The sequence below is a fragment of the Helianthus annuus genome, chromosome 17 (genome assembly GCF_002127325.2).
Source record: "Helianthus annuus cultivar XRQ/B chromosome 17, HanXRQr2.0-SUNRISE, whole genome shotgun sequence".
In the NCBI taxonomy this organism is placed as follows: domain Eukaryota; kingdom Viridiplantae; phylum Streptophyta; class Magnoliopsida; order Asterales; family Asteraceae; genus Helianthus; species Helianthus annuus.
Genome location: NC_035449.2, coordinates 14,594,038 through 14,608,166, shown reverse-complemented (window position 1 = coordinate 14,608,166; position 14,129 = coordinate 14,594,038). Strand labels below are relative to the sequence as shown.

General features: G+C 35.8%; 1 protein-coding gene across 1 annotated transcript; it reads left to right on the top strand.

Annotated features, from left to right (window-relative positions):
- The first annotated feature begins 2,918 nt into the window (after positions 1 to 2,918).
- On the top strand, positions 2,919 to 6,274 carry LOC110923447 (putative pentatricopeptide repeat-containing protein At3g15130). Its single transcript, XM_022167535.2, has one exon. It carries the CDS (start codon positions 3,220 to 3,222, stop codon positions 5,281 to 5,283), a length of 2,064 nt encoding a protein of 687 aa, XP_022023227.1. The 5' UTR covers positions 2,919 to 3,219; the 3' UTR covers positions 5,284 to 6,274.
- The last annotated feature ends 7,855 nt before the right edge of the window (positions 6,275 to 14,129 follow it).

Here is a 14,129-nt window from a genome sequence, read left to right as displayed (position 1 = left end):
CAACCATAATTTTAAAACCATTTTTAGCTTTATTTTATAACATCTAAACACATTCTAATGGATAGCCACATCTTGAATAATGTAGTATAACTAGGCCGAAGTCTAAAACTCAATGACTTAAGAAAAAAGTATTCAAAAATTATTACAACTTACGGTCACATGAATATACAAAATGATGTACATGATAACTAAACCATACAAACCAATAAAAGAGAAACCAGAAAACATACAAAAAAACCCAATAACCCAAACATGAGCCTAAGATTATATGGAGTGGGGGACATGAAAAAGTGGCGTTATTCGACATGTGTCTGCCATGGTAACACGCGTCAGAAAAGTATCGTGGTGCAAAAAAAGGAGGAGTCACTCCTCACTCCATCTACCATCATGCACTCTCTTCCAACATGCCCTAAAATCACAGATCCGGTGAGCACAACCCAAATTCGACGATTTCAAGTCCAGATCTCCCTCTTTTCTTTCTAAAATCAGTTCTTGATTTTCTTAATTTCCCAAACTGAACAAAAAATTACACAATCCCGGTTTGATCGCCAACCTGGGTTGCCGGTTCAACCGCCGGATCTTCATAACCGGCCGGTTATCTCAGAAACGGCCCAAGTATGCATAACTGGACCGACAAGACCACCGAACCCCGGTCCGACCGGTCCGGTCCGGTCGTGAAAACATTGGAGGAGTGTGTTGAGACGTGAAATAGTAGCATTATTCGACACATGGCGTACACTTTTTATTATTATTATTTTATATTTAAAAATTATATAGAATCTATTAAATTCAATAAAAAACCATTAATTCTAATTAAACAAATCTTCCTATACTAATAAACAAAAATCTTTCTTTGACACGTGTCACTTCCTCATGCTTTCTCCCCTTATTTTTCTATTTATCTATGTTAAATAACAATAATAATTTTAAATTAAAAATTAGATAAAAATAAATATTTGGATATGTTTGAGATCTATTTGCTAAAAATACGATAATTCATAATATTTTAAGTAATGCATATATACAACTTGCACATCTGATTCTTTTTTTAATTTCCTTCTTTTTAATGAAGGTTTGAAGCATCGTAAATACGTGATTCTTGATTTTTGTAGTTTTTAAAATAATATTGGTGCGAAATGGACATATCTTCTTATCTTCTTCCTATTTTCTATACTAATAAACAAAAATCTTTTTTGACACGTGTCACTTCCTCATGCTTTCTCCCCTTATTTTTCTATTCATCTATTTTAAATAACAATAATAATTTTAAACTAAAAATTAGATAAAAATAAATATTTATTTTTCTATAAATAATTTTAAACAAAAATTTAGATAAGGATACACCTTTTTATAAAAGATTTTCATTTGCTATATAAAAGGTAAAATAATAATAATAATAAAAATAATAACAATAATAAAAAGGATACGCCCATCATTCATCGCACATTGCATCAACATTTAGAAAGAACATTATTTTTAAAAATATAACAATTCTATATTCCATTCAAAGAGAATTTATTTCTTATGGTATAATTCATAAAAAAAATGATGAAATACATAAAAATGTGGGGATCGATCTCCACCTTTTTGTACCATAGACTCTCTTGAATACAAAATTAAGACGAGTGTTTTATCTATCAAAATAAACAAATAAACATGCAGGTCCTTAAAACTAACTAAAATAATTGTATCTCATAATTTTAATGCATCATGAAAATATTATTCAACGCATGTAATACATCTGTTTTTAAGCTAATAGTAAATATAAAAAAACAAAGTAAAATGTTATAATAAGTAAATAGTACATCAAAGTTCATTTTTCAAAGACAAATCATGACGACTGTATGTATTAATATATGACATTATATTTTGTTCAATACGTTCAATACACGGGTTTTTTTTAAAGATAGATCGTTTTTATTATTTATTATATAAATTTACACTTACACAACCCGTGTAATACACGGGCATTATTAAAAAAAAAACTTTACATACTACAAAAATAAAAACACTACATAACTTAAAAACGAAACTAAAAGAAACATGACATAATTAAAATTAAACATTAACCTAAACATACTTAACCGAAAAATCTTATTACTTGCCACGCCGCGATGTGTTTGAAGCCACAACCGTACGTGTGCTTGTAGTTGACGAGGGCGACTTGGATGACGTCGTCTTCAGTGAGCTCACCATCTTGGTCCACGGCGTTGACAAGCATCTCAAATCTCGGACTAGTCATACGAATAATCTTGAAACATGAACACAATGTGTCCATGGTTCGGGTGGCCTCACCCCTATGCATACAAAATTATTGGAAAACTTGTTCCCAAAACAAATGCGCGGGTAAGGGAGGTGCGTTGTCGGTAACTGTTGCGATCTAATATTCACACAACGCAATGGGTTTAGATTAATAAGAAGAGTTAAATTTTGAAAAGTTTTTTTTTTTTAATGAACCATTAGGAGCTTAATAAGAAGAGTAAAATTTTGAAAAGTACTCCCTCCGTCCCATTAAAAGTGTCATATTTTGAATTTTCAAAGTCTTTATTTATAAACTTTGACCTTAAATAATTTTGCTTGTGTTAGACAATACTTGATGAAAGTTATATGATTTGAGTGTGTTTTACAAGTATTTTTATTAGGTTAATTTTGATCAAGTTTTATATAACACAAAAATATATAATTAAAGTCAAAGTTTATAAAAAAAGACTTTGAAAATTCAAAATAGGACAGTTTTAGCGGGACGGAGATAGTACTTTTTTTTAAAAGAAGCATTGGGAGAAACGGTTGTACTCTGCGCTCAACCCGACCATGTAACGTCACCATCCCAAAGCCTTCTATGCCGGTGAAAAATCTCCCACCCCCAACTCCACGTCGTTCCTAAGATGTACCCGGTACGAAGAGATCACCACGCCACAAATCCACGCCCACGTGTTCTAAACCTTTAAAAACTTCGAAGAACGGGTTCTAACACCATTTATTTCACACGACTTTCTTCCCCCTCCATGTGATTAAAATTTAATCACTTTTATAACATTTCACAAAATTCCGAACTTATTAACTCGTTTGTTATAAAAACCGATAATCGAGTTTGGCCTCCAAATTGACTTAGTTGGGTGTTCATTTTCTTGAGTTGACACTCCCAATACTTGCAAGACACATGTGTACAGCTTCAAATATTTGGGAAGAAGGTTAACTTAACAAAAGTTTATATTCACGATGAACGAGAGGCAAAGGTTTGCTCAGCTCTTAAGAGTTTGCTCAAAGAATCTTCTTTTAGATCAAGGATTGCAGGTCCATACCGCAATACTAAAAATGGGTTACGCGTTTGACATGATGATAAACAATGACCTCATAGATATGTACGGAAAATGTGGCAGGTGTGAGATTGCACGTAAGGTGTTCGATAAAATGCTTCAAAGAAACGTTGTATCTTGGACATCTCTTATGTGTGGGTACTTGAATCTGAACGATGCCAAAAGCTCATTATTGCTCTTATGTAAAATGGGAAGGTCTGTTGTTAAACCAAATGAGTTTACTTTCTCTACAAATTTTAAAGCTTGTGGCTTTGTGGGTGTTGTTGAAAATGGTATGCAGATTCATGGGTGGTGTTGTAAAACTGGCTTTGAATGGTTCCCTGTGGTGGGGAATTCTATGATTGATATGTATTCGAAATGCGGAAACGTTGATGCAGCAGCTCAGGTGTTCGATAAAATGCCTGAGAGAAGCTTGATAAGTTGGAATGCGATGATAGCGGGATATGCGGTTAGACACACCGGTAACAAATCTTTGGTTTTGTTCAAGGAAATGCAGACGCAAGGAAAAGTTCCGGATGAGTTTACTTATACGAGCACTTTAAAGGCGTGTGCTGGTATAGGTGAACTGTCGGCTGGGAGGCAACTTCATGGTTTTATGATTTCTACGGGGTTTCGGTTGTCACAGCAAACGATTGTTTCAGGTTCACTCATCGATTTGTATGCGAAATGCGGGTGTTTGTTTGAGGCACAAAAAGTGTTTGATTTAGTCGAAAGGAAGAGTGTGATCTCTTGGACAACGCTAGTTGTAGGCTACGCTCAAGATGGAAACTTGTCAAAGGCTATGGAGTCGTACACCGCACTTAGAAAGAGCAACATTCCGGTTGACGGGTTTGTTCTTTCAAGCGTGATGGCGGTTTTTGCCGATTTTGCTCTTCTTGAACAAGGGAAGCAAATGCATGCTTACATGAAAAAAGTCCCGTTTGGTCTAGACGTCTCGGTGTCAAATTCAGTCATGGACATGTATCTTAAATGTGGTTTAATAGAAGACTCACGTAAAGTATTCAACGAAATGCCCAAACGGAATGTGATATCTTGGACCGTCATGATAACCGGTTACGGAAAACATGGTCTCGGCAAAGAAGCGGTTAACATATTTGAACACATGCTATCGGAGAACCTTGACCCCGATGAAGTGACGTACTTGGCCGTACTCTCGTCTTGTAGTCACTCCGGGTTAGTCGACGAGTGTAAAAAATACTTCTCTAGATTACGCAACGACCCCACGATCAAACCGAATGTAGAACATTATGCTTGTATGGTTGATCTCCTTGGTAGATCGGGGCGTTTGAAAGAAGCTAGAGATCTTATCGAGAACATGCCCGTGAAGGCGAATTCGGGGATTTGGCAGACGTTGCTTAGTGCTTGCAAAGTACACGGAGATTTTGAAATGGGACGTGAAGTAGGAGAAATTTTATTAAAAATGGATGATGTAAGCGTTGTAAACTACGTGATGATATCAAGCATCTACGCCAATGCCGGCTTTTGGAACGAGAGTGAACGTGTTAGAAAGTCGGTTAAAGCCAAAGGGTTAAAGAAAGTAGGTGGGCAGAGTTGGGTAGAGATCGATAAAACGATCCACTTTTTCTACAACGGAGATGAGAGACACCCGTTGACACCACGAATCCACGAAAAGTTGAAGGAAGTTGAGAAACGATTGAAAGAAGAAGTGTGTTACGCTTACGAAGTGAGGTTTTCATTGCATGATGTGGAGGAGGAATCGAGGGAAGAGAGCTTGAGGGTTCATAGTGAAAAGTTGGCGATCGGGCTCGTTTTGGTTCATGATGAAGGGAGCGAGAAAGATGAGAGGAGACTGATTCGAGTTTTTAAAAACCTAAGAGTGTGTGGAGATTGTCACGAGTTTATAAAGGGCTTGTCGAAGATATCGAAGAAAGTGTTTTTGGTAAGAGATGCTAATAGGTTTCATAAATTTGAAAATGGTGAGTGTTCTTGTGGAGATTATTGGTGATGGTGGTGTTTGTATCCAAAGATTGCTTATGTAACTTGAACTATAAACGCGCATATGCGTACTGGAGGCGGAATACTACTGTATCGGTAATTGGGTGTAGAGAGTCCGGCGGCTGATGTTCAAATACCCGCGTGTAAAAAAAATGGTTCAGTGGGCCCACATGGAAAAACGCACATTCTTGAGGCAACGCGTTGAGGCGGCTTTATTGATGGACAGCGAGTATTCGGAAGCCTTAACCCTCTTTCTGGTTTGGTCAAAGAAGTCAGAGGACTGGATGACTGTTACTTCTTGTTGATATGATGTTATAATGTTATGCAAAGTCATTGTGAACCAGGATGAGTCAACATATTTACAGATTTTGGTGTAAAAACTAGGTTGACAAAATGGGCGTGTCGGGCAGGTTCGGGTCATGGGTCAAAACAGATGGGTTATGAGCAAAAAGAGTTCGGGTCAGACTGGGCCATCTTTAAAAAACCGTCAACCTAGTTACTGGAAATTGGAATATTTGTTGGATCTTGAAAATTCTGTGTACTGATTTGTTTTGGCGACTTAAAGGAAACCGAGCAGCTCAGAAATCCAATATCAAACAAGATAATGCAGAGCTGAGGTAGTCAGTGGCGAAGCTTGAGATTTCCGACCGATGGGTCGATAACGTATATACCCAAATATTTCTATAAAACTGGAGGGTCGAAAGTATATATACCAAAAAATTTCTATACGAAAACTACATACTCTCCGCTACTGAGCAAAAAGTTTGGGGGGTTGGCGGCCCCCTCCCGCCCCCACTATGCTACGCCCCTGGAGGTAGTTTCTTGTTAACACCTATGGTGTTTTGCAATATTAAGTCTGCAACTTCATATTTAACCCACTATTTCTAATAATGTTCCAACACCAAGCACCTCTGTGCCTTCAAATTGTCATATTAAAATTTGAGATGCTCATTTTGACCCGCTGACTAATTTGAGATGAACCATATTGACCCGTTGACTAATTTGAGGTGATCCAAATTGAGCCGTTGACTAAATTGACGTGTATGATTAGTTAGTTGATTACCTAAGTAACACGATGACTAGGTTACTTGTTATAGTGATTATAATATAATATAATTCATAGTTAAATATTATAACACATTTGAAAATTCTAATGTAGTTTATGTTAGCTAATTAGGTTGTTCATGGGCTCCTAAACCATATAATATATAACATAAAAAATGTGATACCAACAATAAAATATTGCTTTAAATATAATCGTCCCTTTAAACTCATTTTCTACACCATGCCTACTCCATAAAGAAAAGGAAAAAGATAATTTAGACAAGAGCCTTGATAGTTTATACAAAGGGGTTCACCAAACCAGTACTTAAAAGAGATTCTAAGGGATTAAAGCTATTAAAAATAAGGATTTTCAATGCAGCATTATTAATTCAACTGCAACTAAAGATAACACATAACTAGATAAAGGAAATAGAGATAAACATTGGTCATGTCAAACATCATCAACCTCTGCTAAAACTTTGATTATCAGAAGTAGTGGATGATGATTTAATTTATTAATTTGTCTTAGATCTCGAATGTTGCATTTTGTTCACTTATATGTTATTGTAAACTTGTAGACTTGTAGTATACTGAGTATTTAATAAAATGCATAGGGTTTATAAGTGTTATCTCATAAGTACAAGGAATCAAGGATGAGACTTCAACAATTATGTTGTAATGACTAGTGGAGCTTATTTTTACTATTTACTCCAAAATAACATGTGAAGTTACCAAAATATAAGATACATTATATTATAAGTAATTAAATCAAACAGTAAATGAGATTTTGGAAGACAAAAAACAGAAAAGAAATTAAAAAAAAAATAAAATCCTAATCTAGCCATGTTTAGTGTTTCAAATGAATGTGGTGCATGTTAGATATTTTAGTGTAATCGGAATTGACTAGTGATCAAAGCGAATTATAATACACATCAAGCAAGTTATTGACTAGTGATCAAAGCGAATTATAATACACATCAAGCAAGTTAGGAGGTGCGGGAGTGCATTTTGTTTAAGTTATTATAATTCAAAGTATACAGGCGAAGCCCGTATTCTACGGGGGTTCCAAGGGTGCAACGCCCCTTTGGCAGGGATCCGGGAGCAGCGCCCCTTGGAGCAGGGTCCAAGGGGCGGCAACCCCTGACTGGGGTCGAGCTGGAAAATAACTTATTTTAATTAAGTTGCTTTACTAAAATTGCATCATAAAATTATTTTCTGGAAAATAACTTATTTTCGAAATATCAAATAATGGCAGTTTTATTTAAAAATTAAGACAACTGCCATTAATCACCCTTAACCCCAAAATCCTTAGTTGTCTTTGATCAGTTTTCTTTCTGGTTCATCACGAATTCACCAAAAACATACAATTAATCTAATTCTCGAAATCAGAGTTGTATCCGATTGAATTATTCGGTAGAATCATCGAAATAATTTGATCAGAGAGTGGTTACCCGCTTCTCTGATCGTCCGGTTTCTGAAAATTTCCTAACAAAGATCAAATTATTTTCTGTGAAGATGGCAAGAGGATCGATGAATGATATGGCAAGCAAGTTTGACAAACTGGAGAAGTTCGAAGGGCAGGACTTCCGAAGATAGCAGAAGAAGATGCACTTTCTTCTCACAACGCTGAAGGTGGTGTACGTGTTGACTGCTCCAATCCTGGAGATCATGGAGGATGGCAATCTGGAGTAAATCAAGAATAGGTCAAAGTGGGAGAATTACAATTATAGAGACCACTATCTTTAAGGAGATATCCAAGTAGTTAAGTGGTTTACTACACAACTAAAAAGTTGAGAGGTGTATTTATTATATAAAATCGAAAAAATGTTATTAACAAAAGTTATCTTATATTGTATTATCTCTATATAAAAAAAGATATTCATGAATTATGAAACACACAAACATTTAACATCAATTTTGTATTATGTTTTCTATTTAAGTTCTTTTAAAAAAACATTGACGTATTATGAGATAAGTTGCGTAATTATGTAACATTATTGTTGCATAAATAAAAACATAGGTTGTGTAATAATTTAGTATTAACCACCCAGTGTTGTGGCGGGGTAAAATTGTGCCAAATAACATCAACGTTATACCCCATCAGTAACCACCAACACTGGAAAAACTCGTAAAACAAAAAAATAATGAAAAGTAGACGTAAAAACGTTGAACCACTTTAACACCCCAAAAACCGAATTATTAATTTGCTAGTTTGTTATCATGTTTAACAAAATTAGGTATAATAACTAGGTACCTAGTTAAATGTCTAGCAATTTAAGTAAGGGAATGAAACTTGTGGCAACTAGGATGGGTAATAAACTTGAGGGACTAGGATTGCCAAATTTGAAACTGAATATAATTAAAACAAAAATCTCACACACACACAAGGTGTGTGTGTGCGCGTGAGAACGATCAGGAGCAAGGGGAAACCCTTCTCCTTCAACTACTTACAAGAACTCAAGAATTGAACCTGATTTTGAGAAGAAATCGAATGCATGAGGCTAGATATAACTTAATCTAAGTGTATTGATCATAAGGTATGTTGCAATTTATGATTTGATTACCTTGTATGAAGTAGGTTTATGATTAATCCGTGAAATTGTGTGAAATTAATCATGTATATGTGTTAGAATCACCATATAGAACATAGGTTATGTATGGTTAGTGTTAATTTGATGTTTAGGGGTGAAACCCGTTTGTTATTGTGAGGATGATGACTTGAATCACCACCTATGTCCAATTCTTGTTGAAAGATTGATGTATTATGCGGGTATGATGATTTGTTGTTAGATGGATTGAATGAAATGCGATGATAATATGTTTGATGTTTAATTTTAAATACTACATGTTGATGAGTAGAAAGATTTGATGAACTATGTATGAATTTAGAAGATTATGCATGAATTAGTTGTACGTTATGCTTAAAAGGTGGTACGCACGCCAAATGTATGATGAAATGCTTAAGTGAAGTTAGGATGCAAAATGTTATGAAAAAGCTTGGTGTATATAGGAATGAAATACGAAAATGATGGTATGATCATGTTAAATTACTAATTTGAATATGGTTGTAAGCACATTTGCATCGAGAGTAGGTAATGTATATGGTGCCTTTTTGTATAGCCTACTTTGATATTACGAGTAGATGAGAATAAGTCGAAAGTTCACATAATGAATTGCTGACTTCTGAAAGTCAACTACGTATAGGAAGCATGATATGATTTGTTGCCATAAAAATAAGACTATAGGAAGGCGTAAGTTACATGTTATGCCGATACGTGATATTGGTGATGGCATGACGAATTTCATGAGTTTGAAAAAGATATGAATTTGATTATATGTCTTATGCTTGTTGATTGTGACTAAAGTAAGTCAAACGTGAAATATGAGATTGATATGATTGTTAACATGTACAAACGAGTATGCTAATAAGAGTGGGATTTCGACGAAATGGAAGTATAGGAATCAAGTCGAGACGGGCTCAAGCACGAGGTGTTAACGGGCCAAGAGGAAGCAAGGGATTGGATATGAACACGGATGCATGAGGTAAGTGATTTCCGTAGTCACTTCTTAGTTTGTTTAAATAATATAATGCTTTATTTAATTAAACATGATGTTTGATGTCAAGTATGTGTTGAAGTCTTTCGTTGTGCATAATGGGAATAAAGTTGATTAAAACGCCCTTGATGGGTATATTGGGAGAACAATCTTAAAAGTAGACTATAAGGAAGCTATTCGATTAGTGTAATGGTTTTGGTCAAGTGTGAAAATGTGGAGTATGGTTTTGTATGTCATAAACCACTTAATGCGTAAATACCCATAACGGGTCAAAATAAGCTTTTGAGAGAAAATGCGCTAACAGTAGGCAAGACATCCAAGAATTCAACCCTTTATGATAAATAACGTTGATATTAAAAGGTTCATGAGGAGTCGAGGTTAAATAGTCAGATTATTTCTAATAAATGCAAGAACGGGTCAAAACTTGTAAAAAGGTAGTAAGTCGATAGTGCGTAAGATAAGAATTTTCTTAATCCGGATATGGGATTTCAAGTTTATATGATAGATTGTGAATTTACAAGCATGTAGGAAGAAACGGGAGGTTAAACGGGTAAACGGTTCAAAAGTTATGCGCGTTTTAGTGCGTACGGACGACGAAACGGAACTGCAGAAAACTGCAAATTCTAGAGGGCGTCGCCGACGGGTATGGGGGCGTCGCCGACGGGCTCCAGAAAGTGAATTTTTGGCTGACGGGTTATTTGACTGTCTACGGGGATTTTTGGCTACGGGTAATTGCAAGGGTCATCGCCGACGACCCTAGGGCCGTCGCCGACGCCCTCCCCAAGCTCAAAAACCTAAAAAATTTGTTATTTAAGTTGATTTATGTATCGTAGGCTTCGATTTGTTATCCGTGGTCTTCGGTGAACTTTCCAAACATGATTTTGATGGTTCCTTAGATGTCTATGGGCTATAAATCTAAGTCTAAGTCCCATGTAATTAATGTATGATTATGTAAGAAGTATATGAGAGCTTGTATGTGTATATATGGGTATGTACATCTGTAGATGTGTATATATATGTATGCATGTGGATGTCTACGTATGTAAGAATAAAGGTATGTATGAGTATACAAGGGTTTGGTAAGATCTTGAATGTGTAAATGTGAGTATGTAAGTAAGTAGAGACGTAGTAATGTATGTACGTATGTAGGTATGCATTTATGTATATGTGAAGATACGTATGTGTATATGTACGTACGTAGAGACGTAGTAATGTATGTGCGTATGTAGATGTGTGTTTGGTATATATGAAGGTACGTATGAGTTTATGCATGTTTGTAGAGATATAGGAAGGCATGTACGTATGCAGAGGTGTATGTATGCATCTAAGAATGTATGTACGCGTGATTTGGGTACGTTGAGTAATACGTTATTAATAGTGTGCCTTGAGAATGAAAGGTAATGCAGGTACATTATTGAAGACTCGCCAGGACATGGATATGCAGATGAAATGCTTAAAGTTAGAAAGATAAGGAAATGGGAAGTGTACGAGATTGAATCTTGTTTATGTATTGTAAACTAATGTTATGAATGCATGTGGTGAGTGCAGGTTGTACGAATCGCAGGCGGTTGTTACGATGAATAGAGATCGAAGATCGAGTCACAAAGTAGATTGTACGGGGATAATTGAGTATGTACTTTAGTATTCATATTAAAACAAACTTTCAAGTAAGTCAAGACGTTTGTAATGAAAGAAATTTTATGGCACGTATTTCCACTGCGTCTTTTCAGTTAAAGCGTGTTAGGGTGTAACAAGTTGGTATCAGAGCCCTGGTTTGAGAGAATCAAGTAACAGGAGGTAAATACTTGAACGCAAACCGGTGTGCTCCCGTGACCAAGAACCCGTACAATCCAAGACTCGATCGAGGCCTAAAGGCAAAAGCGAATGTAAGTATATATTAGATTATGTAATTGAAGGAAACTAACAGTATGTTATATGAAGGGAAAGCGCAATTGTTGGAAGAGATGATCCGTGAATGCGGTCTAGGACCGGCATCGAGGCAAGTAATGAGACGAATTGACCCCAGGTACGTAAAACCTAACGTATAGGCGTATGAAATGGTATAGTTAAGCAAGTGAAAGAAAAATTTTGAACAAATTATAATAACGACATGGTAAATAAGTTTTGAAAATGTTACACGTGCCGAAACTAAATTCTTCGGACATAAGGTGGCGATTACGCGAAGACACGAAACTAATACGTGGAATGTGTACCTGGCCAGTACACAAGAAACGTATGACGTTCGTGAGACCGTGATAATTGTTACAGGTATGTCCGATAGAGTTTGGTAGCAGCTAGGCGTGTTGGTGAAATGGGTAGTAAGACTCTCGGGAGATTGAGAGTACTTTGTAGGAATGAAAGATGTGAATGCAATGCTTGAATCCTCGAGACGGATTCAAGGAATGAAAGATGCGAATGCAATGCTTGAATCCGCGAGACGGATTCAAGGAATGAAAGATGTGAATGCAATGCTTGAATCCGCGAGACGGATTCAAGGAATGAAAGATGTGAATGCAATGCTTGAATCCGCGAGACGGGTTCAAGGAATGATAGATATGAAGGCAATGCTTGAATCCGCGAGATGGATTCAAGGAATGAAAGATATGAATGCAATGCTTGAATCCGCAAGACGAATTCAAGGAAGGAAAGGCATGAATAAAATGTCTGAATCCGCGAGACGGATTCAAAGAATGAAAGAGGTAAATGCAATATTTGAATCCGTGAGACAGATTCAAAACATAAAAGGTACGAAAGGTATGAGTAAGGTGTTCGAATCCGCGAAACGGATTTAAGATATAAAAGACGAAAACTAGTCCACTTAAGATGAAGTCAATAGTTTGACCATGATTGTGTCACACAAGTCATATAAGTAAATGTAAAGCAAATGAACAAAAATATGATGAGAATGAAAATATTCGAATACATAAGTAAATACGGATCAAACAAGTAAATATTCCTTAAGTGGTATGATCCAAATTGCGTTTAAACTTTCATATATATATATATATATATATGTATGAATATATTTATGCAAATGTTTTGCATACGAGAATGGTCGAAAGGATAAATGGGTCATACGGGTCAGATGGCGATCGCTATTTGAACTCGATAGTTAATGTGTTGATTTGTTAAGTTATACTCATAGGTGAGTTTGATGATCGGGCACGCAAAGTCACTAATCGGGAAGGAATTAGCATTGTAAGGTATGGATAACGATCAATGGGATCTACTTCCGTCAGGTATGTATAAAAAGGGTTGTAGCTTTAGTAGGAGGTTATGACTCGACTAGAGATGGATGCGTCATAATCGAATGTATATATGCAAAACTATAATCCAAAATGTGGAATGAATTTCAAAATATACGTAATGATCGTCGGGTGGTACTGAATTTGAATGCTCGTAACTGTGGAAATTCTGATAGAATATACGGGACGGCAAGTATCGTTAAGAAGTGCTAACCTTGATGCTCAGCTTGTTGGCCATGTTCATTTGAGCAAGACCTTGTAGAAAAGATACGCATGGCATAAATAACAATAGTAACCATGGAAATAATGCTTAGTCTTCGTGTTAAGAACGGATAAGTAAGTTTAAGAAGGGGTGATCTTAGTTATAATAATAAGTCCTTGAATGATTATATAGTATGCGTATGATAATATATCGACCCCTCCCAAGAGCTTAAAGGTAATCAGAAGTAATGATAGTAATGGAATGTTTAGGATGGCTCATAGTGAACAAAATGATAGATAGTATATGATGTATGAGTAGCATGAAATAAATCGATTTATTTCGATTAGCAAATATATGAATGTAATATGCTTATATAGGAAGTTAGAAACAAGCCACAGACTTAGGTTTGTATGACTAATAATTATATACAATTGGAATGAATTCGATGAATGAGACGCCAGTGATGATATGTGCTAAGAGCCAGTATTATAAAGTAAAAGACACTAATAAGAGCTCTGGAGCAGAATTAAAAATAAGTATTGTGGTTGAACAACTTGAAAGGGGTAAGAGTAGAATAGGTTTGGTTTGAATGAGAGAGGTTTCGGGGACGAAACCTCATTTAAGGGGGGTAGACTTGTAACACCCCAAAAACCGAATTATTAATTTGCTAGTTTGTTATCATGTTTAACAAAATTAGGTATAATAACTAGGTTAGTAAACCTAGTTAAATTTCTAGCAATTTAAGTAAGGGAATGAAACTTGTGGCTACTAGGATGGGTGATAAACTTTAGGGACTAGGATTGCCAAATT

Excerpts from the sequence above, each read along its gene's own strand:
- LOC110923447 (XM_022167535.2), top strand. The coding sequence starts at position 3,220 with ATGAACGAGAGGCAAAGGTTTGCTCAGCTCTTAAGAGTTTGCTCAAAG.